The sequence below is a fragment of the Dendrobates tinctorius genome, unplaced genomic scaffold (assembly GCF_039654945.1).
Source record: "Dendrobates tinctorius isolate UK_male_01 unplaced genomic scaffold, ASM3965494v1 ptg000120l, whole genome shotgun sequence".
NCBI classification, from domain to species: domain Eukaryota; kingdom Metazoa; phylum Chordata; class Amphibia; order Anura; family Dendrobatidae; genus Dendrobates; species Dendrobates tinctorius.
The window spans coordinates 34,622,462-34,648,367 of NW_027361788.1; the positions used below are offsets into that span (position 1 = coordinate 34,622,462).

Here is a 25,906-nt window from a genome sequence, read left to right on the forward strand (position 1 = left end):
CGGATTACATGATAGTGCTTTCTTCAAAGCACTATAAATATAAGAAATCGGATTACAATATATTGCATGCCCCTGACAATGTGCTACCACTACCCGATGGCGTCCTCAGCTTCACTTACCGGTTGGTTATGAAGCTAGTGAGCGACTGCCTGACCAAATACCACCAAGGTCGTATAAGCTCAGAATATCTTGAGCATTTACAGCAGAACATCAGGACATTAGTACATCAGGTAACAGACAATCTGGGCAAAGCATATAACAATAATAATGAATAATATTCACAGCACATGAAACAATAATGAATAATATTCACAGCACATGAAACAATAATGAATACTATTTTTAAAATACAAGTTTATTTACATGAAATATGTGTTTTGGCCAAGAGCAATATAATTTATAGCTTATAAGAAATATCCATATATGTATTAATTGTAGCTGTAGATTGCAGGAGTAAAATGGTGACAGAAATAGCATCCTATATTTTCTACTTTCTCTCATGATTTTCCTTTTTTGTTTATTTCCATTTTTATAGGCTGAAGAAAGATCCCAATATGGAGATTTGGCCTTTTTTAAACAATTGGCCCAAAAGTTCCTGTATGTACTAGAGTTTATTGCCCGCCCACTGAAGCATTTGGTAAGAATCCGTCATCTTCTACATCTCATGTCTTTCTTGTCTGATCTTCTCCAGATTACTAGTCATAGCAGATTGTGATATTTCTCATTATAGAAGCCCCCTGTCCGCTCCAGGCAGATACAGGATCTTTTATGGCAGCCTGTCTCTGCTCCATCCTCTGTGGTGACAGTCTGTACTGTGCTCAGTGGTGCGGACCTTTCATATCACATCGGTCTCGCTTTATCTTCACAATCTTCCTTCTTGTAAATGCTGCAGTTCTGGTAATAGATGTTATTGGAGAACTGTTGTATATACAAGTCCCTTATATATTAATGTGGATTTACTGGACGGAGTGGCCGTGTATATTCCCCGCCATTATGTAAATCCAGGTTTAGTCCGTCCTGTCTTTTGTGTACTGTAATTTAGTATTTGTGAATTGTTATATTAATTGCACATATTATATCCATCAGGAAACACCGGACAGTGACTCCAAAGAGGGGCAACACCGAAATATCGCTGACCCCAATACCAGTGAGCCAGGGCTAAAAAGTGATCTGATTGAAGGTAAGCTGATTATCTCGTATTCCTACAAATATTAATATTATGGAGACAGCAGAGTATATATAAATTTACTCCTCTGTATGAGGCCGGTGACGGCTCCTGAACCTCCTATAGAATGTAATGGAGAGGGCTCATGCAATTCTGAAAACCCCTCTGGTTCTCTCTTCTGGGATCTTCTCAGTCCCAAAATGCACAGAGGACCTCACAGGGTCCCCATCCAAGTCACTGTCAGATCCCGAACAATCACACATTTATGGCAGAGTATATCTATCTATGGATGTGCCATAAGTATATCCAGTATGTGCAGAATATCCATAGAACTAGTATTATACCATTTACTTGTCTTTCCGTCCTTATATCGATGTGTTATATATTCAGTTCTGATATCGTCTAATACATGATGTCTCATTATTTTATCATTATATTAGAGACAACTGAGCCGGCAACTGCTGACGGTGGAATATCTGAGACACCAGAGATCCCCGAATCTGCCAGTGTAAGTATCAGAGAAAACATCTGTATATCATCAGATAACGGGGTATGAATTAGACATCACATGTTACACCCCAGAGTACAGTGGGTTAACTCTATTCTTAATGTAGATTGGACCTATTATTATTATTCCTGTCTCCTCTGTGTGATGTCCCTTACCATCCCCTCCATACAATGATACATGTGTATGGAGGATATCCCTATAATAGTGTCTGGGGAGCGTCCTGCTGGTATCATGTCCTCTACATCTGCTGCAGGGTAATCAGCGGGGACAGAATGTGGAGAAGTTCCTGCATCTGCAGCTTTTATCTTCCTGCAACTTTTATGTCTTATTGTCATTTTTTATTCTTCTAGGCCGTGCTGAGATCATTAACCCCTATGAGAAAACCAAGTAAGAGCGACTATACCCAGATCAAAGAGACTGGCAGTGGATCTTTTGGGTGAGCGTTATGTATAATCTACATTTTTCCCAAACTCCTTATGATGATGCCTCTGTCTATATGTCCTGCCTTAGGGAAATTCCTGTATATGAGTCCACGCCTAAATGTTACTGTATTCCAAGATCTGTAACATTTTTATTTTCTCATCCCATAGAGCTTTGTAAGGACTTGTTTTCTGTGTGTCAAGCTGTTGTTATCGGTACCACTTTGCACTAGATCTAATCTACATCTAGTCATCTAGTCCACATCTATTTGTCACGATTCAGCTCCGTTATCATGTGATATGGATGAAAACCTCCCATAAGTGATCACTTATGCTGAGTTATTTTGTGTATTTCCAGACATTGATTTCTAGTGACGGCCATACATCTAGTATTAACTATTAGTGATGAGCGAGTATACTCGTTACTCGAGATTTCCGAGCATGCTCGGGTGTTCTCCGAGTATTGGATGTGCTTGGAAATTTAGTTTGTGTCACCGCAGCTGCATGATGTGTGGCTGCTAGACAGCCTGAATACATGTGGGGATTTCCTAACAAACACACAACCCTCCTTACATGTATTCAGGCTGTCTAGCAGCCACAAATCATGCAGCTGCAGTGACACAAACTAAATTTCCAAGCACGACCAAAGTACTCGGAGATCACCCGAGTATGCTCAGAAATCTCGCGTAACGAGCATACTCGCTCATCACTATTAACTATTAGGACAGAAGATCATTTGACATATAGACAGACTGTTAGTAAGAATTCTGTATAAATTATGGATTTTTCTCCTCTACAGGGCCATCGACTTAGTGCGTCATAAAGACACAAACAAGGTATTCGCCATGAAGAAACAAGACCGGAGTAACCTGGAACGTCCAAAGTATCTTGAACTGGCCTATCTGGAAAGGGACATCGCAATATTCGCTGATTGTCCCTTTGTTGTCTCCACGCTTTGTTCCTTCCCAACTGAACGACATCTGTGTATGGTCAAGGACTTTGAAGCAGGTAAGACATATCCATTGTATCTATATCCAGCCCATATCTGCTTAAATATATAAAGCTATCAATGTATTTATATGTCATTAATCTACATGCTCATAAGAACAGTTTAGGAAGGTTGCCTCTTTTTGACAGATAATAATTTTCATTGCTTCTTATTGCATTTTTTTCTGATGTTGGGCGATCAAAAACACTGCAATTCCATCTGAGTTTATTTGTTTTTCTATTATTTATTTTGAATGGAGAAAAAGTGATTTTTATATTTATTTTCTTTCCCCAAATATTTTTATTATTATTTTATATTTTGGTCTCCATAAGGGACCTGAACTTGCGATTATATAATCGTAATTACTATGTACTGCAATATGGGCATTGCAGAATATGGTGAAAATCTTGGTCCCCTATGAAGCCAAGCTACACACTGAGCTTCACAGAAGTACCATAATGGCAAGGATAGTAGTCTTCCGCAGACACTCAGCAGCCATAGCAAACCACTGACATGGAATGGGGACGATGAGTGCTTAGAGCAGCTCGCCTCCAGGTCACCTGCTGTAAATGCCGCTGTCAGAGATTGACAGTGCAATGTAAGAGTTTACCAGCAGGGGGCAGATCTCAGCTCTCTTTTTGTATAGGATTACTCTGCAGTATACGCTCTACATCACACAGTGTATCTCTATGATTGACTCCCTGCCCCAATGTCTCAGCTTATTTCTCATTCACACTCATCATGTGTAATTTACATTGTAACAAACCCTCACCTGTCATATTTACTTTCTGCTCTAGGAGGAGACTGTGACAGTCTCTTAAAGGTTTATGGTCGTTTACCCCTCGCCTTGGCCCGCTTGTACGTTGCAGAAACGGTTCTTGCTGTGGAATATCTGCACAGCTTTGGTGTGGTTCACCGAGACCTGAAGCCTTTAAAGTAAGTGAACGCTGCAGTATAAAAAGGGAGAGAGAGTTATAGTTTGGTATACAGTCTGTGGGTTATTACTTAGGGCTGACAATATCTTTTCTTTCACAGCCTCATAATATCATCATCTGGACATATCAAAGTCACAGATTTTGGGCTTTCAAAACTCAGACTCATCAGACCAACATCAGACATTTACAAGGCTCGAACTAAAGACATCGCTAGAGAGTTCCGTGATAAAGAGGTTAGCTATAGATTAAAAACTTATTCTTTACAGATCTGATCTATTTCTGCTTCTCTCATATTTTATCACATAGAAAACTTTTCCACTGATATTATTTGTCACAGTAATTTTCATTGATCATCTTCTCATTGTTCTGTTGGTTTCCAGAGGAGAGGCACCTTGCATTATATGGCCCCAGAAGTCATCTTACAGAAGGGCTATGGAAGGCCTATTGACTGGTGGTCAATAGGGATCATCACATATGAATTTCTTACCGGCTATAAGCCATTTAATGGAAGCTGCCAAAAAGAGATTTTGCGCAGAATTAAAAAGGGTAAGTAAAATAATCTGAATGCTGTGTGATGCCATAGTAATTTGGTTACGTTGTTAGGTTCATACTTTGGTTTAGTTACTTGTTGTTTTTGATAGTTTTTTTAAATGATAGTAAATGTAGAGACTTTCTTTTCTGTAATATTTACAATATTTACTTTTTATATAACAGAAGACATCACTTTGAAATTTAAAAATCGTGCTGTTCATCCTGATGCTCAAAACTTCATTACTCAGCTACTCAGAAAAGATCCAACGCATAGACTCGGGACAGGTAATGTATATAGTAGTATTAATAATGACTTATAACTCCTCTGTGACCTGACAAATAGATCATTTCCATGAGGATCAGCACTGAGGTCTCTGCGTTACCTCCTTGTCTATTTCCCATTCTTCATGCCATGACTTACAGTATATTTTGGCTCTGCTCTGTCTTCAGTTTAGATTACCATAAAATGTACAGTCTTCCTAACATTGTCTGGATCACTTTTTTCTTGTCTTCCGTTTCCAGGAGGAGCAAATGAAATCAAGAGTCATCCATTCCTGAGTGAGTTAGATTTTGAGAATCTTGAAAATCAGGAGCCAAAGTTTAGGCCAATTCTTAGGTCAGAGGAGGACACCCACTACTTTCCCAGTAAGTAGAATGAGACGTCATCTGGTTAACGCTGCCGTTTGTCTTGTCTTTTATTTTATGTGACAATATGTTTCCATCATTATTAGTAATAACATGGTGACTGTCTGTGATTATATTAATAATCTCTGATAATACTTGTATTTTGTAGCTGGCATTGAGAGACCCCAACATATGGATTCAGATGAGTGTGACACAAGTGAGGAGGTCAGTGATTGGCCAGAAAGCCTAAACTATGTGTCATCTTCTCAAAGACTTTCTAAGGTAAGTATGTGATCAGTAAATACACAAAACTATAACTAAAATAGTATGAAAATATTATATATATATTTATATTTAATTTTACTCTGTGTATTTTAGCTATATGCAACCAATACCAGGATGATGAGCAATGAAGATAATGAGCCATCTCCAGATTGTTCTCTAGAGACCAGTACAAAACACTCAGACGTGTGAGTAGATTATTATTATGGGGTATAGTACTGACATATCTTCAGAATACCAAATACAAGACGCATATGACACAATACTAAATCCAGAACCCACCGCCCCCATGATTGATCATCACTGTAATGTCTGGATTGTCATAACGCTGGAGATAACAGCTGATCATTGTGACCAGCCTTTCATTTCCATTTCATTAAAGCCCTTTATTACTAGTTATTCTTCATTCTTGCTGACAGAAGGCAGTCCTGTGCAAGGTATACCCTTCATTTTGTCCAAGTGTCCTAATTGCCCATAAAAGAACGAGTCTTTTCATTTTTAATTGCTTTCACTTGTAATTTATTTATTTTTCTTCTACCAAACAGGCAGAAAGAATCTTCTCCTACTAGAAATGATGGTGATAATCAGTGTTTCACTACTGAAAACAACAAGTCACCCTCTCCCATATTGCCAGGTATGTGCAGGTCTATAGGACATCTTGTTGTCGTCACTGATCAAAAGGTGTAATGTAAATGTTACATGAGGGCTCAGAAAATCACTGCTTTTTTGTGCCTTTAAAATAAACAACAATCCAACATGTTAATGTATAAAATTCTCACTCTTTTGTGCTGCGCATTAAAGGTATAAGGGGCCATACAGTCTGGTGCCTGATACTGATCACAAATGCTCTGCCCATGGCTCAATCAGGTCCCATACTAACCCTATATATCCTTAATGTGCCACAGATGTTTTAACCCCTTAACCCCCAAAGCTTTTTTCGGTTTTGCGTTTTCGTTTTTCACTCCCCTTATTTCCAGAGCCATAACTTTTTTATTTTAAGGTCAATATGGCCGTGTGAGGGCTTATTTTTTGTGGGACGAGTTGTACTTTTGAACAATACCATTGGCTTTACGAAGTCGTGTAACAGAAAACGGAAAAAAAATCCAAGTGCAGTAAAATTGCAAAAAAGTGCAATCCCGCACTTAATTTTTGATTGGCTTTTTTGCTAGGTTCACTAAATGCTAAAACTGACCTGTGATTTTGATTCTCCAAGTCATTACAAGTTCGTAGACACCAAATATGTCTAGGTTCTTTTTTATCTAAGTGGTGAAGAAAAATTCCAAACTTTGCAAAAAAAATTGCACCCTTTTCTGAGACCTGTAGCGTCTCCATTTTTCCTGATCTCTGGTTAGTTGAGGGCTTATTTTTTGCACGCCGAGCTGACGTTTTTTTTTTTTTTTAACTGTGTATTTTATTAACATTTTTAAACAGATATAGAAAAAGTACATGAATGTATAGATATGTCTCACAAGCTTGTTAGCAATAACTGTAAACCAGAAATCAGTATACATATCTTAATATCCACTAATACAATGAAAACAGGGAATATGACAAGACGAACAATACAATACTAGACAGGGAAATATAAGGAGGGGGGGAAGGAGCGGGGAAGGTGAATATTTCAGGCTTCCCGAGCTGACGTTTTTAATGATAACACTTTTGTGCAGATACGTCCTTTTGATCGCCAGTTATTGCATTTTAATGCAATGTCGCGGCGACCAAAAAAACAAAATTCTGGCGTTTCGATTTGTTTTCTCGCTCAGCCATTTAGCGATCGGGTTAATCCTTTTTTTTATTGATAGATTGGGCGATTCTGAACATGGTAATACCAAATATGTGTAAGTTTTTTTTTTTTATTGTTTAATTTTGGATGGCGCAAAAGAGGGGTGATTTAAACTCTTATTTTTTTAATTTTTTTATATTTTTAAAAACTTTTTTTTTAATTTTGGCATGCGTCAATAGCCTCCATAGGAGGCTAGAAACTGCCATAAACCTATCGCCTCTGCTACATAGAGGAGATGCATAGATAACCTCTATGTAGCAGAATTACAGGTGTGCTATGAAAGCCGACCACAGGGTTGCGCTCATAGCAATCCGGCATCAGCAACCATAAAGATATGACTCTAATCTTATGACTTGATATGAATCTAATCTTATAGGAGTTTATCATTGACATGTTTTTCTTACTTTTTTATATGATTTTCCAGTTGAGAACAAAAATAAATCTGCATTAAACCTGGGAGAAGAGAAAAACCCAGAAATAGTAGCAGAGACAGAACCTAGCAGAGGTAAGTGTGACAATAAGGTCTATGTTATGTGATGTCAGCGACTGAGAATAATTCATGAGGAGGAGATGTTATATGTCAGTGGTGGATTGTCTCATCTATGACTGACAATAATCATTGACTTGTTTTTCTTTTTTTTTTATATGAATTTCCAGTTGAGATGAAAAATACATCTGCATTAAAACTGGGAGAAGAGCAAGACCCAGAAATTGTAGCAGAGACAGAATCTGGCAGAGGTAAGTGTGACAATAAGGTCTATGTTGTCTGAGACTGAGAATAATTCATGAGGAGGATATATTATATGTAGTGATAAGCGAGTATGCTCTTTACTCGAGTTTTCCGAACATGCTCGGGTGTTCTCTGAGTAGTTTGGGCGTGCTCGGAAATCAAGTTTTAGTCCCCGCAGCTGCATGATTTGAGACTGCTAGACCGCCTGAATTCATGTGAGGATTTCCGAAGAAACAGGAAATCCTTCCCACATGTATTCAGGCTGTCTAGCAGCTGCAAATCATGCAGCTGTGGGGACTAAACCTTAATTCACGAGCACGCTCAAAAGGCTAGGAGAACACCCGAGCATGCTTGGAAAACTCAAGTAACGAACACAGTCCCTCATCACTATATGTCAATGGTGGGACTTTCACATCTATGACTGACAATGATCATTGACTTGTTTTTCTTACTTTTTTATATGAATTTCCAGTTGATGCGAAAAATACATCTGCATTAAAACTGGGAGAAGATCAAGACTCAGAAATAGTAGCAGAGACAGAACCTAGTAGAGGTAAGTGTGACAATAAGGTCTATGTTGTCTGATGTCGGCGACTGAGAATAATTCACGAGGAGGATATATTATATGTAGTGATAAGCGAGTATGCTCTTTACTGGAGTTTTCCGAACATGCTCGGGTGTTCTCTGAGTAGTTTGGGCGTGCTCGGAATTCAAGTTTTAGTCCCCGCAGCTGCATGATTTGAGACTGCTAGACAGCCTGAATTCATGTGAGGATTTCCGAAGAAACGGGCAATCATCCTCGCAAGTATTCAGGCTGTCTAGCAGCTGCAAACCATGCAGCTGCGGGGACTAAAATTTAATTTCAGAACACGCCCAAAATACTCGGAGAACACCCAGAGAACACCTGAGCATGCTTGGAAAACTCAAGTAACGAGCACACTTGCTCATCACTACATATAATATATCCTCCTCGGGAATTATTCTCAGTTGCCGACATCAAACAGTCAGTCCCTGCAGCTGCATGATTTGCGGCTGACAGCCTGAATAAATGTGGGGATTGCCCGTTCTTTAGCAAAAATCCCCACATGTATTCAGGCATTCCAGCAGCCACAAATCATGCAGCTGCAAGGACTAAAACTTAATTCACGAGTACGCTCAAAATACATGGAGAACACCCGAGCATGCTCGGAAAACTCCAGTAACGAGCACACTCGCTCATCACTATAAATCAATGGTGGGATTTTCACATCTATGACTGACAATGATCATTGACTTGTTTTTCTTACTTTTTTACATGGATTTCCAGTTGAGACAAATACATCTGTATTAAAACTGGGAGAAGATCAAGACCCAGAAATAGTAGTAGAGACAGAAACTAGCAGAGGTAAGCGTGACAATAAGGTCTATGTTGTCTGATGTCGGCGACAGAATAATTCACGAGGATGATATATTATATGTCCATGGTGGGATTTTCACATCTATGACTGACAATGCTCATTGATTTGTTTTTCTTACCTTTTTACATGAATTTCCAGTTGAGACGAAAAATACACCTGCAATAAAACTGGGAGACGATCAAGATCCAGAAATAGTAGCAGAGACAGAACCTAGCAGAGGTAAGTGTGACAATAAGGTCTATGTTGGCGATTGAGAATTATTCACGAGGAGGAGATGTTAACTCCCAATTATACGATTGCCACATGTATGATGATTGACAATGATCACTGACTTGTTTTTTTTAAACTTTTTATATGAATTTCTAGTTGAGAAGAAAAGTAACTCTGCAATAATACTGGTAGAAGAGCAAAATGCCCAAATAGTAGAAGAGCGAAAACCTAGAAGACGTAAGTGCGATAATAAGTCTATATTGTTTGATGTTGGCCAGTGAGAATAATTCAGATGGAGAAGATGTTATCTGTCAGTGGTGGGATTGTCACATGTATGATGACTGACAATGATCCTGTTCCTCTGCACGGATAAGATTTCTCTACCGTCCTGCCACAATGACACCAAAGCAGTATCCTCTAATATGGAGTTCCATTACTTACATTCGTTTTATATCTCTTCTCCTAGGTTCCATCTTCTGCCGGATTATATCATCCTGCCGGCGAGGATTATCCAGGGCCGCTCACAGCATCAGAAGATGCATTTGTCCAATCTGTCATTAGGGCACCATATACATCTAGTACAGCAAGTCCATCATCAAAGCTGTACTTGGGCAGCACGGTGGCTCAGTGGGTAGCACTGTTGCTTTGCAGCACTGGGATCCTGGGTTTAAATGTCACTAAGGAAAACATCTGCATGGAGTTTGTATGTTCTCCCCGTGTCTGCGTGGGTTTCCTCCGGGTACTCCGGTTTCCTCCCACACACCAAAGACATACTGATAGGGAATTCCTAATTTAAAAAAATAAAATAAAAATTCTGAATTAATGTTTCTTTGTAATAGAATATTTCTGAAATATATGGCATACCAATACTGTACGTCATACATGTTTGAGGCACCCTCATGAAGTTTTGTTTTTTCACTAAACGTGTACGTATTGTTGTGTGTGGGGTAATATACTTTCCTACTGCCGTCTTCTCTGGGATCAAGCGCTGTCCGGCTCCACTTTTGTGTGATGTCATAGCTACATAGTTACATACATAGGTTGAAAAAAGACCTAGGTCCATCAAGTTTAACCTTTCTCCACCAATTGTCCATTTTGTCACTAAATTAAATATAACCCACAATGTTATGTGTATTGAGGAAATCATCCAGCCCTTTTTAAAAGCTGCTGTAGTGTCTGCTATTACTAGTTCTTGTGGTCGGCATTCCACAGTCTGACTGCTCTAACTGTAAATAACCCTTTCCTATTTAGCTGTTGGAATCGCCTGTCATCGCTCTTTAGCTCACTCTATACTCTCGGTGTGAGCGAGAAGTCTCTTCTATAATGGGAGCCTATGGAGCCTTGTTCTGATGCTCAATAGGCTTACATTGTTAAAGGGAACCTGTCACCTTGTTTTTCAGCTATAAGCTGCGGCCACTGCCTTTCGGGGCTTATCTACAGCATTCTAGAAAGCTGTAGAAAGGCAGTGGCCGCAGCTTATAGATGAAAAACGAGGTGACAGGTTCCCTTTACTCACTACATACTTGCCAAAGTGGGAGATGATGTGACCTGGTCATCATCTAGCCGTAACAATTATTCCCTTATAAAAGCTTCTAGAGACATGCATAACCAGTAGGACTTGGGCATCCTAGGACAGTCCTACTTGGACTATATTCACGTTGGACTATGATCAGTGGCTCTGTCGGTATTTGTGTCTGAAGCCTCGGTGAATGGGATTCAGATGTTCGCACCAACAGGAACATTGGCTGTAATGATGCAGGCAGAGTCATTGTTCTATGTTGGCATCATTATATGCCTATTTGAGGCAGTCACCAAGATGCCATCTTGGTGTCTGCCTCAAAAAGGCATACAAGGCCAAAAATTATGTCCTACAGAGCACACAGTGACTCCATCTACATCATTATCATCAATGGCTTCATTAACACAAACATCGGAAAACGTTTTTCTAGGGCTTCAGCTGCAAGCCCCCGACTATAGACAAAGACACAATGTGAGCTTAGATTAAGTAATTAAGTTATAGCCATCAAGAAGGAAGAAAAAAAATGGATCCAGCTCACTGCTTGTATGTAGTCCAAATGGAGATCGTAAAGAATAACTTTTAAATAGTCTGTGGTCTGGCGCATGGGTCGAGATACATACCAGGCTGGCTCCATAGTCAGATAGCCTGTTGAGAAGTATATATGGAGGGAGAGGAGATGTAAGAAGTACACAATAAGATCACAATAAAGCACATCAAGGTAAGGTATCGTGGCATCAAATATTAGTCCAGTATAATAAACTGTTATATGGGCCATTATCGTAACCCGTATTCAGTAGATGAAAAAGAACTGAAGGGTTAAAGAGAGCCAAAACAGTAAACCTCCCTCCATATATACCGTATATACTCGAGTATAAGCCGACCCGAGTATAAGCCGACCCCCCTAATTTTGCCACAAAAAACTGGGAGAACTTATTGACTCGAGTATAAGCCTAGGGTGGGAAATGCTCCATAGATTATTCCCCCATATGGTGTCCCCATAAGAAGCTCCATAGATTGTTCCCCCATATGCTGACCCCAGAAGAAGCTCCAGATTATTCCCCCATATGCTGCCCCCATAAGAAGCTCCATAGATTGTTCCCCCATATGCTGACCCCAGAAGAAGCTCCAGATTATTCCCCCATATGCTGCCCCCATAAGAAGCTCCATAGATTATTCCCCCATGTGCTGCTGCTGCATGTAAAAATAAAAAAAAAGACATACTCACCTCTCCGTCGCTGGGTGTCAGGTGCCGGTGTCACTGCTGGCACCTGAGATACTCACGTGTCCTGCGTCCATGGCTGCTCACCGCTATCTGCCACGTCATCAGTCAGTGACGTTCAGACTGCAGGGGGCGCGGCGCGCACTAACCACGTCACTGCGCCCTCTGCTTTCTGAAGTCACTGACCGATGACAGACAGCAGCAAGCAGCCATGGACGCAGGACAGGTGAGTATCGCTATACTTACCCATCCTGATGCTGTGTCTTGAGCCCCCAGCTTCTCCCTGCGCTCTCTCTTCCTGCCTTCAGCGGTCATGTGGTACTGCTCATTAAAACTCATGAATATGCGCATATTCATGAGTTTTAATGAGTGGCACCACGTGACCGCTGAAGGCAGGAAGAGAGAGCACGGGGAGAAGCTGGGGGCTCAAGACACAGCGTCAGGACGGGTAAGTATGACCTGACCCCCCCGCCCCCCTCCCCCTCTGACCCCCTTTGTATATGACTCGAATATAAGACGAGAGGGGGACTTTCAGCCCAATTTTTTGGGCTGAAAATCTCAGCTTATATTCGAGTATATACGGTACTTCTCAACATTTGCACTCAGGACATGGTTTTTGATGTACTTAAATTAATGCATTTAGCAACAATATACATCTGAAATTTTTTTTGCATAGGGCTTAGTGTATTTTACACATTATATTGATTATGTGGACTAGCTACACACATTATACGTATACAATTGTGTGTTGTTATATAGAGCTTGTTATTGCTCCCATGATTATAGGTTATGTTTAATAACCGCTGTCTATTTTAAATGTTTTTAATCTTTTTTTTGGTGGTTTGTGTATCCCATGTAATAAAATTGACAATTTTTCTATGGTGATCCCTGCATTTGGTGTATGTCTTCTTGGTTCTTTTTTTGTGACTTACATGTAATTTGGACATACTGTGGTTGGATCCCCTCTAATTAGTCTTATCTGATGGTGCCCTCCGCATCCTTGTAGATAGCTTCAAAAAGTAGTAGTAGTATATGTATTTACTGCTATCTCCTGCCAAATTCCTTAGTGAGGAGTGCCGAACATTTATTCAGGTTATTTTTCAACCCAAAACGCTTAAGACAACGCATAGGTTAAAAAAACACACTATGCCAATAATAGTTATGCCATGTTCTTGTATGGACCTTGAGAATATATTCATGTCAGAAGGAGCAGACATCAGAAGGAAGGGTTGGAGGTTGATCATAGAACTTTGCTTTACCTTATTGACTTAAAGGAGTACAAAACATGAACTGATTGGCTTTATTAAGAAAAATAAAGTTTTTTCCTGATCCCAAGTGACAATCAGAGTGGACCTACAGGCATTTAGGCTTCACGGCGGTCAGAGCCAGAACAAAGAGCAATTAGTTCCAGTAAGAGCATAACAGTTCTTTTTAATGGCTACATTTCATCAGCAACATTCCCTTTATAATCTACAGTAGATGATAAATGGATCTGGGAGATTTAAAGGGAATGTGTCCATTTTTTTTCTCAACAATTGGAAAAAAAATGCAAAAACGTATATTTTTTAATGGTATAAAATAGCAATTTTTGCTCATATTTTCAACTTGAAAAACTGGAGGGAGTGGGGGGCAACTGCTGATATTTGCCGTAAAAATTTAGTGTAATGTGAGATAGTGCAACTGCAGTACACATTGGTGGGATCTGCTTCATGTGTGAGACGTCGCTCCTCGCCTTCTAGATGTTTGCCAAAGGATAAGGCAGGATGAAGCGTAGGAGCCATTTTGTTAGTGGCGGCAAAGTGGTATTGACAAGTGGAAAGTGACACAGAGGTCGGTCGTTAGCACCGATTCTATTAGTTGAAGGTGCGCTGCTCACCGTTTCATTCAGTGGCCGCATGAGATACATGGCTCAGCAGACCGTCACACATGATGGGACTAGATACATGGCTGTGCTCAGTGTAAAGCCTCACTCAAATGTATAATGTGGGGACATCTGAATGAGGCTTTACTCTGACTGAGCAGAGATGAGTCAGTGTTCAGAGCACAGCAGTGTGATGATGAACTTTGAATACTGAAGTGAGTACAGGTTGGCAGCCTGACATTGTACGACTAATCCCAGGCTACCGAGCTGCTCAATAGCCTGATATTAGTACAGCATCAGGCTCCTGATCTGTGCTCACCACATCTCACAACTACTGTGCAGACCTCCTGTCACCAACAACTGCGTGAGCTGTTGATATGGGGGTGTAAATTGTAGCCAAGAGCACAGTTCTGGACTACAATAAAATGGCACCTGACTCAGCTGTGAACTGGACACCCCATGGGGAATGCACAGTCCACAGCTGAGAAAGACACAATATAGGAGATTGTGGTCTGTGCGTCTCTAGTCTCCTATGGCTGCAGTATTTGCGGTGTGCAAGTGTCATACCCAAACAGTTACACAGCAGCAAATATAGACTGGCAGCAGAAAAAAAAAAAATTAAAATCGTAAGTTAATTATACAAATTGTCTCTTCAGAGAGGAAGAGGACTAGAACGCCACCTATTGGAAGTAGCAATCCTAAAAGTCGATGTTGACCCTTTAACGAGCCTTGTTACATGACTTAGGATAAAAGCCAAGCCAGAATCTCAATTTGCAGACACTGTGTTCCGGGGTACTGCCCCTCGTCATTGCAAAGTATCTGGTTTGGATGTGTGAGAGGTGTTACGGTTCTGCAGCACAGGACTAGGGTAGGAGGGGGAAAATTGACCCTGCACTGCGGCTAGGCTGATGCCCTACGATGGAGTGGGTGACCCATTCCTTGTGAATAGACCCACCGACGATCCTAGGCTAATCTCAAGCGAAGACCTATAGATAGAGGGAAGGGGGTCCCTGAAGGATATAAGGGCTGGGTACAAAAACGGGTCACCTCCTAACAGAGAACACAAAGAAGGCTGCAGAAACAAACTGAAAACAGAAACTGAGGCTAGCAGAACCAGGGGTCCCATAACTTCATTAATTAACCCCTTCCTGACATCTGACGTACTATCCCGTCCACAGGACTCGGGCCCCTATGACCGGAGACAGGATAGTACGCTGTTCGCGGCCGGGTGTCAGCTGATTATCACAGCTGACACCCGGCACTATGTGTCAGGGGTGGTCACGGACCGCCCCCGGCACATTAACCCCTGGCACACTGCGATCAAACATGATAGCAGTGTATCGGAGGATCAGGGAAGCATCGGCAGGAAGGGGGCTCCCTCCGTGCTTCCCTGAGACCCCCAGTGCAGCGCGATGTGTTGCCCTGCGCTGGGGGCCTCCTTCCCTGCAGGTCCCCAGATCCAATATGGCGGCAGGGGCCTTCGGAGGCCTGCAGGGAGGAGGCTTCCTCATTGCCTGCAGAGTGCAGGCATGAGGAAGCCTTGTGCAGTGTCTGTCACATCGCTGATCTGACACAGCACTGTGTGATGTGTCAGATCAGCGATCTGACACATGACAGTGATGTCCCCCCTGGGACAATGTAATAAAGTAAAAAAAAAAGTGTAAAAATCATGTATTAAAAAATTGCTAAATAAATAAAAAAATATATATATTCCCTAATAAATTCATTTTTTGGAAATAAAAAAATAAAAGTACACATATTTAGTATCGCCGCGTCCGTAACGACCCGCCCTATAACATTGTCCCATTAGTTAATCCCTTTAGCGAACCATTTAAAAAATAAAAAACAAAGCAAAAAACAATGCTTTATTATCATACCGCCAAACAAAAAGTGCAATAACGCGCGATCAAAAAGACGGATATACATAACCATGGTACCGCTGAAAACATCATCTTGTTCCGCAAAAAACGAGCCACCAAACAGCGTCATCAGCGAAAAAATAAAAAAGTTATAGCTCGCAGAATAAAGCAATGCAAAAATAATTATTTTTTATATAAAAGTTTTCATTGCATAAAAGCGCCAAAACATAAAAAAAGACATAAATGAGGTATCGCTGTAATTGTACTGACCCGAAGAATAAAATCGCTTTATCAATTTTACCACATGCAGAACAGTATAAACGACCCCCCAAAAGAAATTCATGAAATGCTGGTTTTGTTCATTCTGCGTCCCAAAAATCGGAGTAAAAAGCGATAAAAAAAAATGTCAGGTGCCCGAAAATGGTACCAATAAAGATGTCAACTTGTCCCGCAAAAAATAAGACCTCACATGACTCGGTGGGTCAAAATATGGAAAAATTATAGCTCTCAAAATGTGGTGATGCAAAAACTATTTTTACAATAAAAAGCGTCTTTTAGCGTATGACAGCTGCCAAACATAAAAACCCGCTATAAATGGTAAATCAAACCCCCTGTTATCACCCCCTTAGTTAAGGAAAAATTATAAAATTAAAAAAATGTATTTATTTCCATTTTCCCATTAGGGTTAGGGCTCGGGTTAGGGCTAGGGTTAGGGCTGAGATTAGGGTTAGGGTTAGGGCTAGGGTTAGGGGTGTGTTGGGGTTAGGGTTGGAGTTAGAATTGGGGGATTTCCACTGTTTAGGCACATCAGGTGCTCTCCAAACGCAACATGATGTCTGATCTCAATTCCAGCCAATTCTGCGTTGAAAAAGTCAAATGGTGCTCCTTCCCTTCCAAGCTCTGCCATGCGCCCAAACAGCGTTTTACCCGCACATATGGGGTATCAGCCTACTCAGGACAAATTGCAAAACAACTTTTGGGGTCCAATTTCTCCTGTTACCCTTAGGAAAATAAAAAATTGGGGGCAAAAATATCTTTCTTGTGGAAAAAAAATGATTTTTTTTATTTTCACGCCCGGGCGTTATAAACTTCTGTGAAGCACTTGGGGTTCAAAGTTCTCACCACACATCTAGATAAGTTCCTTGGGGATCTAGTTTCCAAAATGGGGTCACTTGTGGGGAGTTTCTACAGTCTAGGCACATCAGAGGCTCTCCAAACGCAACATGACACCCGCTGACCATTCCATCAGTCTGCATTCCAAAACGTCACTACTTCCCTTCCAAGCCCTGACGTGTGCCCATACAGTAGTTTTCTCCCACATATGGGGTATCAGCGTACTCAAGACAAATTGGACAACAACTTTTGGGGTCCAGTTCCTCCTGTTACCCTTGGCAAAATAAAAAAAACGGGGACTTAAAGATCATGTTTGTGGAAAAAATATGATTTTGTTCTTTTCACGCCCGGGCGTTATAAGCTTCTGTGAAGCCCTTGGGGGTTCAAAGTTCTCACCATACATCTAGATAAGTTCCTTGGGGGGGTAGTTTCCAAAATGGTGTCATTTGTGGGGGATTTCCACTGTTTAGGCACTTCAGGGGCTTTCCAAACACGGCATGGCGGCCGATCCCAATTCCAGCCAAAAAAGTCAAATGGCGCTGCTTCCCTTCCGAGCTCTGCTATGCGCCCAAATAGTGGTTTACCCCCACCTGTGGGGTATCAGCGTACTCAGATTGCATCAAATTGCACAATAACTTTTGGGGTCCTGTTACCCTTGGGAAAATAAATATTGTGGGTGATAAGATCATTTTTGTGGAAAAAATATGATTTTTTAATTTTACGGCTGTACGTTATAAACTTCTGTGAAGCCCTGGGAGGTTCAAAGTCCTCACCACGCATCTAGATAAGTTCCTTGGGGGGGGTCTAGTTTCCAAAATGGTGTCATTTGTGGGGGGTTTCCACTGTTTAGGTACATCAGGTGCTCTCCAAACGTGACATGGCGTCCGATCTGAATTCCAGCCAATTTTGCATTCAAAAAGTCAAATGGCGCTCCTTCCCTTCTGAGCTCAGCCATGCGCTGAAACAGTGGTTCCCCCCACATACCAGGTATCAGCATACTCAGGACAAATTGCACAATTTTTGCAGTCCAATTTCTCCTGTTACCCTTGGTAAAATAAAAGAAAATTGGACCTGAAGTAATTATTTTGTGAAAAAAAGTTAAATGTTCATTTTTTTTTAAACATTCAAAAAAATCCTGTGAAGCACCTGAAGGGTTAATAAACTTCTTGAATGTGGTTTTGAGCACCTTGAGGGGTGAAGTTTTTAGAATGGTATCACTTTTGGGTATTTTCTATCATATAGACCCCTCAAAGTGACTTCAAATGTGATGTGGTCCGTAAAAATAAAATGGTGTTGCAAAAATGAGAAATCGCTGGTCAAATTTTAACCCTTATAACTTGCTAACAAAAAAAAATTTTTGTTCCAAAATTGTGCTGATGTAAAGTAAACATATGGGAAATGTTATTTATGAAGTTTTTTTGTGTGCCATATCTCTGTGATTTAAGGGCATAAAAATTCAAAGTTGGAGCATTGCGAAATTTTCTACATTTTTGCCAAATTTCCATTTTTTTTCACAAATAAACGCAAGTTATATGAATTAAATTTTACCATTAACATGAAGTACAATATGTCACGAGAAAACAATGTCAGAATCACCGGGATCCATGGAAGCGTTCCAGAATTATGACCTCATAAAGGAACAGTGGTCAGAACTGTAAAAATTTGCCCGGTCATGAACGTACAAACCACCCTTGGGGGTAAAGTGGTTAAGACTGTGCTGTGCAGGCCAGTTTAAGAAGAGGATTGCTGGAGTACAATGCGCCCAATTCTGGTGCTGTCAATGTACCCCAGTCAGACTCTTTATGGAGTTGGGTGCAGCCATGCCCTGTCCATATTGGCATTGCTGGCATGTACAGTCATGGCCAAAAGTTTAGAGAACGACACAAATATTATATTTTCACTTGATCTGCTGCCCTCTGGTTTTTATGTGTGTTTGTCAGATGTTTTTATCACATACAGAAATATAATTGCAATCATATTATGAGTAACAAAAGGTTATATTGACAGAATGAGTTAATGCAGCAAGTCAATATTTGCAGTGTTGACCCTTCTTCTTCAGGACCTCAGCAATTCTCCCTGGCATGCTCTCAATCAACTTCTGGATCAAATCCTGACTGATAGCAGTCCATTCTTGCAAAACCAATGCTTTTATTTTGTCTGAATTTGAAGGTTTTTGTTTGTCCACCTGTCTCTTGATGATTGACCACAAGTTCTCAATGGGATTAAGATCTGGGGAGTTTCCAGGCCATGGTCCCAAAATCTCTATGTTTTGTTCCCTGAGCCATTTAGTTATCACCTTTGCTTTATGGCAAGGTGCTCCATCATGTTGAAAAAGGCATTGTTGATTGCCAAACTGCTCTTGGACGGTTGGGAGAAGTTGCTCTTGGAGGACATTCTGGTACCATTCTTTATTCATGGCTGTGTTTTTAGGCAAGACTGAGAGAGAGCCCATTCCCTTGGCTGAGAAGCAACCCCACACATGAATGGTTTCAGGATGCTTGACAGTTGGCATGAAGTTCTTGATGATGCGATAGATTGTTGACTGAGGTGCAATCTTTCTAGGTGCGATACTCTTCCCTGTTAGGCCATTTTTGTGCAGTGCAATGATGACTGCACGTGTTTCTTTAGAGATAACCATGGTTAACAGAAGAGAAACAATGATGCCAAACACCAGCCTCCTTTTAAAGTGTCCAGTGGTGTCATTCTTACTTAATCATGATAGATTGATCTCCACCCTGTCCCCATCAACACCCACACCTGTGTTAATGGAGCAATCACTGAAACAATGTTAGCTGGTGCTTTTAAGGCAGGGCTGCAATGATGTTGAAATGTGTTTTGGGGGATAAAGTTAATTCTCTAGGCAAATATTGACTTTGCAAGTAATTGCTGTTAAGCTGATCACTCTTTATAACATTCTGGAGTATATGCAAATTGCCATTAGAAAAAATGAAGCAGTAGACTTTGTAAAAATTAATATTTGTGTCATTCTCTAAACTTTTGGCCATGACTGTAAACTAAATGCCAAATGTTGCAATATTTTTACGCAACTTCACCAGAATTCTGCTGAAAACAGCTTAATAAATCAGGACCCAAAAGACTTCAAAATAGCAAACAATGAAGTTATTAAAATCTAATAAAGGCTCATTTTAATAGCTTACACATGTAGCAGAATGTGAGCACCGAACTGTTACTTGCCAATTACAGGTGGGCTACATAGAGGTAAAGGGACCCCATCCTATTAGAAGGGAGGTACAGTTTACCATTACCTTTTTTGGGACAGTCACAATAACAGCCCCAATACATGTTAGTTGAAAGCCGGCCGAAGCCACAGATTTTGGGAGGATCACTCGGCCATCTGATGTGTATGGGCACCTCCCGGCTCTCCCCGATAGGAGAGAGAAGGACCGGGCAGGTGGAGTGGCAGTGCCTGATACTTTTGTTCTCAGGGGAGATAATCTCAAAATCCCCAGCACTCACAAATATGTTGAGTCGGGAGTGATAGCCTTTGGCCAAACATTCAGCACACGGCTACCCAATGTGTATGGTCAGCTTTTTCCATCTCGTGTAGCGTAACAACTAGAGTTGAGAGAATATGTTCGGAAACCATCGCCAAATCCGAGTTTGCCATATTCATGCCTTTTTTTGTACCCTATTGGTGCAGAATTTATGTTTGACGATCAGTCCCGAACATATTCGCTCAACTCTAGACCCATTGATGTTTGGCGAATACTGCAAACACAATATTCACCGGCGATCGTAATCCAAACCAAATTTTGTAAAATTCGCTCAACTCTTGTCACAACCCCTATCTCCTGTGTCATTGCTTACTCCCAACACTACATTGATAGCTATACGATAGGGATTCATTTTTATAATAGACACTACCAGAATTTTAATGCCAGGTAACACAAGAATACAAACCATCTTGCAGCAAGAATTCAAACCAAAATTTCTTTGCATAAAGTAAAATATGAAAAAGGGAACGTCACAAAAAAAACAAAAAACAAAGATACCTTCATAATGTTGATAATAAATGGAGTATTTAGAAATACAAAAAAAAATTAATGCATACCAATTTTTCCCATTAAAGAAATTCTTGCTGATTTGTATCCCCAGAAACCCTCTTGGCAGTAAACCTGTCAGACACATAATGTGGGAGTTTTCATATTAGGTCGGGATCACACATGCAAGAAACTCGGACAAGTCTCGCATGTTAATACCCAGCACTGCCGCCGGCACTCAGGAGCGCAGCGTTTGGCTGCATGTACTTCTATGAAGCCGTACGCTCCGCACCCGAGTACAGGCGGCAGTGCTGGGTATTAACATGCGAGACTCGTCCGAGTTTCTCGCATGTGTGATTCTGGACTTAAACCAATTGTCGGTGGTAAGAACATTTTATTTGCTGCCGATGTGCATGGACAGCAATTGGCAGGGGTGAACCTAGCCTCTCTGCTGCCTGAGGCGAACAGCAAAATGATGCCCCCCCCACACGCAAAGTAGATTTTTATATCTATCCTGCAAAACTGAGTACAATAGTGGACATTTTGATTTAGATAAATAGAAAAAAGTGTCCAAACACAAGGATGTCAGCTAGGCCCGGATTGGTAATATAACCAACCGGGCATTTTCCCGCTGGGCCGCTGTCATGTGGGCCGCGGGCGGCAGCACCCGATCATCTGGCCGCTTGCCAGCTGATGCGGCCACTGGCCTGGCTGTTGCTCCCGCCGCTGGCCCTCTGCGGGCACGGCGGTTATAGTTTCCAACCCTCCCGCACTGCAGGGAGATAAGCCGCCACACCCCCCCCACACCCCATCCTCGCTGTAGCATGAGACCTCCCCCCCCGCAGCCACTCACAGCGTCGCTTGCCTGCTCTCCTCTGTTCACAGGACCTGTAATGAGGTCACAGGAGGGGAGGAGTCAGGGGTCACATGATCAGGTGCCTTTGTCCAGACCCCAGATCATGTGACCCCTGACTCCAGCCCCTCCTGTGACCTCATCACAGGTCCTGTGCGCTCAGCCTTGCCTCTTGGTGTCTGCAAGACTCTGCTGTGCTGTTGTCATGGTGCTGGATGAGGTAAGTATGTGTGGGGTCAGGAGGGGTTTACAGGGTAGATGTAGCAGAGCTGTGTGTGTACGAAATGTACGGAGCGGAGCCGTGTGTGTACGAGGTGTACGGAGCGGAGCCGTGTGTGTTATGATTGAGTCACCGTAGGAGGCAAAAACAGAAATACAAGCTAAGTCCAGAAAACCAGAGAAGTTGGCAACTATCAGATTGCAGACCCCTGAACCTATCAACACAACTAGCAGTAGCCGTGGGGGGTTCCTACGATGCCCTAGACCCCTCGATCACAGCCGGAGAATTAAATAGGCCTAAAGAAAGAAAGGGGAAATCTAAACTGCCCCAGAGCAGACCCCAAAGCAATAGGCAGCCCCCAACATATAATGACGGTGAAGCAAGATGAAAACACTAACACAGACAGAAAGATAGACTGAGAAAAGCTGGGGCCCAAAACTACCTAGATAGGAAAGGACAGGAAGGCTGCTGTCTGCAATCTGCAAAAACCCTATCAAAGACATAAGCCAACAAGCTGATATGAAAAAGACCCTGAAGCAGCTAGGCTTCAAAAACTAAATCAGCACTCAGGTATTTTCAGAAGACAGAGCTAAAGGAATTCAGCACACCCCAGCAGGGAATGGCAGAAATCCAGAAAAACAAAGCAAAACAAAGTCAAAGCACAAATGCAAAAAGCCGAGCAGCAAACTTAGCTTTAGAGGAGCATGAATTCAGACTGGTCTCCAAGGATCCCACAGAGAAATCACCTGCAGGGCAGAAGGGCGTCGGCAGCCTTATATCCAGTCAGTAACTCCACTCAGCCAGTCATCATCATCAGCCTCAGGTGTTTGATAATCAGGCTCACTACCTTTCTTTACCAGAAGAGGGAGTTCCTCGGGCCTCAGTAGTGAAGGGGAAAATGATCTCACAACAGTACCTCCCCCTTGAGGAGGGGTCACCGAACCCTCAACCACGCCACCAGGGCGATCAGGGTGAGCCCGATGAAAGGCACGCACCAATCTTTTGGCATGAATATCAGAGGCAGAGACCCAGGAATTATCCTCCTGACCATAACCCTTCCACTTAACCAAATACTGGAGTCTCCGTCTAGCCAGACGGGAATCCAGTACTTTCTCTACCTCATATTCCATGTTACCTTCAACCAATACAGGGTCTGGAGGTGCCACCCCCGGAACAACAGGTTCAACAAACCTCTTCAACAAAGATTTATGGAACACATTATGGATTTTATATGTGACAGGAAGAGCCAAACGAAAAGAGACCGGATTAATAATCTCCACAATCTTGTAAGGTCCAATAAATCTAGGCTTAAACTTAGGAGAAGCCACCTTCATAGCAATATTTTTTGATGATAACCACACCATATCACCAACCTTAAACTGGGGACCAATGGTCCTATGTCGGTTGGAAAACCGCTGGGCCTTTTCCTGGGAGAGAGATAACTTATCCACCACTTGGTCCCAGATCTGGTGCATTCTCTCCACCACAGTGTCAACACCTGGGCAGGCAGAGGGCTCCACCTGCCCTGAAGAAAATCGAGGATGAAACGCAAAGTTACAAAAAAAAGTGACATCAAAGTGGCAGAACTAGCTCTATTATTTAAAGCAAATTCGGCCAAGGGCAAAAATGAAACCCAATCATCCTGATCAGCAGAAATAAAACATCTCAAATATGACTCCAAGGTCTGGTTTGTTCTCTCTGTCTGCCCATTGGTCTGAGGGTGAAAAGCAGAGGAGAAGGACAACTGAATTCCCAGCCTGGAACAGAAAGTTCTCCAAAATCTAGACACAAACTGGACTCCTCTGTCAGATACAATGTTCTCAGGAATCCCGTGCAAACGAACCACCTGTTGTAAAAACAGGGGCACCAACTCAGAGGAAGACGGCAACTTAGGGAGTGGTACAAGATGAACCATCTTAGAGAACCTATCACAAATTACCCAAATAACAGTCATCCTTTGAGAGACAGGCATATCAGAGATGAAATCCATTGAAATATGGGTCCATGGCCTCTTGGGGACAGGCAAAGGCATCAACAACCCACTAGAGCGAGAACACGATTTAGACCGGGAGCACGTCCCACAGGATTGCACAAAATTCCTGACATCACGAGACAAGGCGGGCCACCAAAAAAACCGACTCACCAGACCTCTAGTACCAAAAATACCTGGATGACCAGCCAAAGCAGAGCAATGAACTTCAGACATCACTCTCTTCTTCCACTGGTCAGGAACATACAACTTTCCACTGGGACAACGCTCAGGTTTGTCCTCCTGGAACTCTTCCAGAGCACGTCTCAAATCGGGCGAGATGGCAGAAAGAACTACCCCTTCGCCTAAGATGGTAGCAGGCTTGGTCACCACAGGAGAATCAGCAAAGAAGCTCCTAGAGAGGGCGTCTGCCTTGACATTCTTCGTTCCAGGAAGAAAAGAAACCACAAAATCAAAACGTGTAAAAAACAAGGCCCACCTAGCCTGTCTAGGGTTCAAGCGCTTAGCCGACTCTAGGTAAATCAAATTCTTGTGGTCAGTGAGGACCACGACTTGATGCTTGGCTCCCTCCAACCAATGTCTCCACTCCTCAAATGCCCATTTCATGGCCAACAGTTCCCTATTCCCCACATCATAGTTACGTTCAGATGGAGAGAACTTTCGGGAAAAGAAAGCACAGGGATTCATTTTAGATGTTACAGGATCCTTTTGGGACAAAACAGCTCCTGCACCAATCTCAGAAGCATCCACCTCTACCTGGAATGGAAGTGAGACATCAGGTTGCCGCAAAACCGGGGCGGAGGTGAATCTTCGCTTCAGCTCCTGAAAGGAAGAAACAGCCTCCGGAGACCAATTTAACACATCAGCACCCTTCTTAGTCAAATCAGTCAATGGCTTGGCAATACTAGAAAATTTTGCTATAAATTTCCGATAAAAATTAGCAAAACCCAAAAACTTCTGGAGGGCCTTCAAAGAAGTGGGCTGAACCCAATCGTAAATGGCCTGTACCTTGGCCGGGTCCATTTCAATAGTTGACGGGGACAAAATAAATCCCAAAAAAGAAATCCTCTGTACTCCAAAAAGGCATTTAGATCCTTTGACATACAGGGAATTCTCCCTCAACATCCGGAACACAGTCCGAATATGTTCCACATGAGAATCCCAATCCTTGAAGAAGATCAAAATATCATCCAGATAGATAATCAAAAATTTATCGACAAAATCTCGGAAAATATCGCTCATGAAGCACTGGAAGACAGAAGGGGCATTAGTGAGCCCAAAAGGCATCACCAGGTACTCAAAATGTCCCTCCGGAGTATTAAACGCCGTCTTCCATTCATCCCCATGCTTAATGCGAATAAGATTATACGCCCCCTGAGGTCAAGCTTGGTAAACCAGCAAGCACCTTTAACTCTGAAGAATGGATCAGAAATCAGGGGTAACGGATACTGATATTTAACAGTAATTTTGTTGAGGGCACGATAATCAATACAAGGTCTTAATGATCCATCCTTTTTGGCTACAAAAAAAAAACCGGCACCTAAGGGTGACGAGGATGGTCTAATATGACCCTTCTCCAACGCCTCCTTAATATAGGATCGCATAGCCTCGTGCTCGGGTACAGAAAAATTGAAGAGCCGACCCTTGGGAAATTTACACCCCGGGCTCAGTTCAATTGCACAGTCATAACTCCTATGAG

General features: G+C 41.9%; 1 protein-coding gene and 2 long non-coding RNA genes across 3 annotated transcripts; all 3 read left to right on the plus strand.

Moving 5' to 3' along the window:
- The first annotated feature begins 368 nt into the window (after nt 1-368).
- Nucleotides 369-5,644, plus strand: LOC141046743 (microtubule-associated serine/threonine-protein kinase 3-like). The gene is made up of 12 exons (XM_073541386.1): nt 369-637; nt 1,087-1,180; nt 1,606-1,673; nt 2,024-2,109; nt 2,892-3,100; nt 3,878-4,016; nt 4,116-4,248; nt 4,396-4,561; nt 4,730-4,831; nt 5,069-5,191; nt 5,340-5,452; nt 5,549-5,644. The coding sequence occupies exons 4-12, from the start codon at nt 2,048-2,050 to the stop codon at nt 5,642-5,644; spliced, it is 1,143 nt and encodes a 380-aa protein (XP_073397487.1). The 5' UTR covers nt 369-637; nt 1,087-1,180; nt 1,606-1,673; nt 2,024-2,047.
- Nucleotides 5,645-7,655: 2,011 nt separating this feature from the next.
- LOC141046777 (uncharacterized) lies at nt 7,656-8,523 on the plus strand. Its single transcript, XR_012219657.1, has 3 exons — nt 7,656-7,740; nt 7,893-7,973; nt 8,438-8,523. It is a non-coding gene; the product is annotated as an uncharacterized lncRNA (long non-coding RNA).
- Nucleotides 8,524-9,498: 975 nt separating this feature from the next.
- Nucleotides 9,499-10,833, plus strand: LOC141046778 (uncharacterized). Its single transcript, XR_012219658.1, has 3 exons — nt 9,499-9,581; nt 9,729-9,809; nt 10,039-10,833. It is a non-coding gene; the product is annotated as an uncharacterized lncRNA (long non-coding RNA).
- The last annotated feature ends 15,073 nt before the right edge of the window (nt 10,834-25,906 follow it).

Coding starts and splice junctions, on each gene's coding strand:
- LOC141046743 (XM_073541386.1), top strand. CDS start 2,048: ATGAGAAAACCAAGTAAGAGCGACTATACCCAGATCAAAGAGACTGGC. Junction 2,110..2,891: donor ACTGGCAGTGGATCTTTTGG/GTGAGCGTTATG, acceptor TCTCCTCTACAG/GGCCATCGACTTAGTGCGTC. Junction 4,562..4,729: donor TTTGCGCAGAATTAAAAAGG/GTAAGTAAAATA, acceptor TTTATATAACAG/AAGACATCACTTTGAAATTT.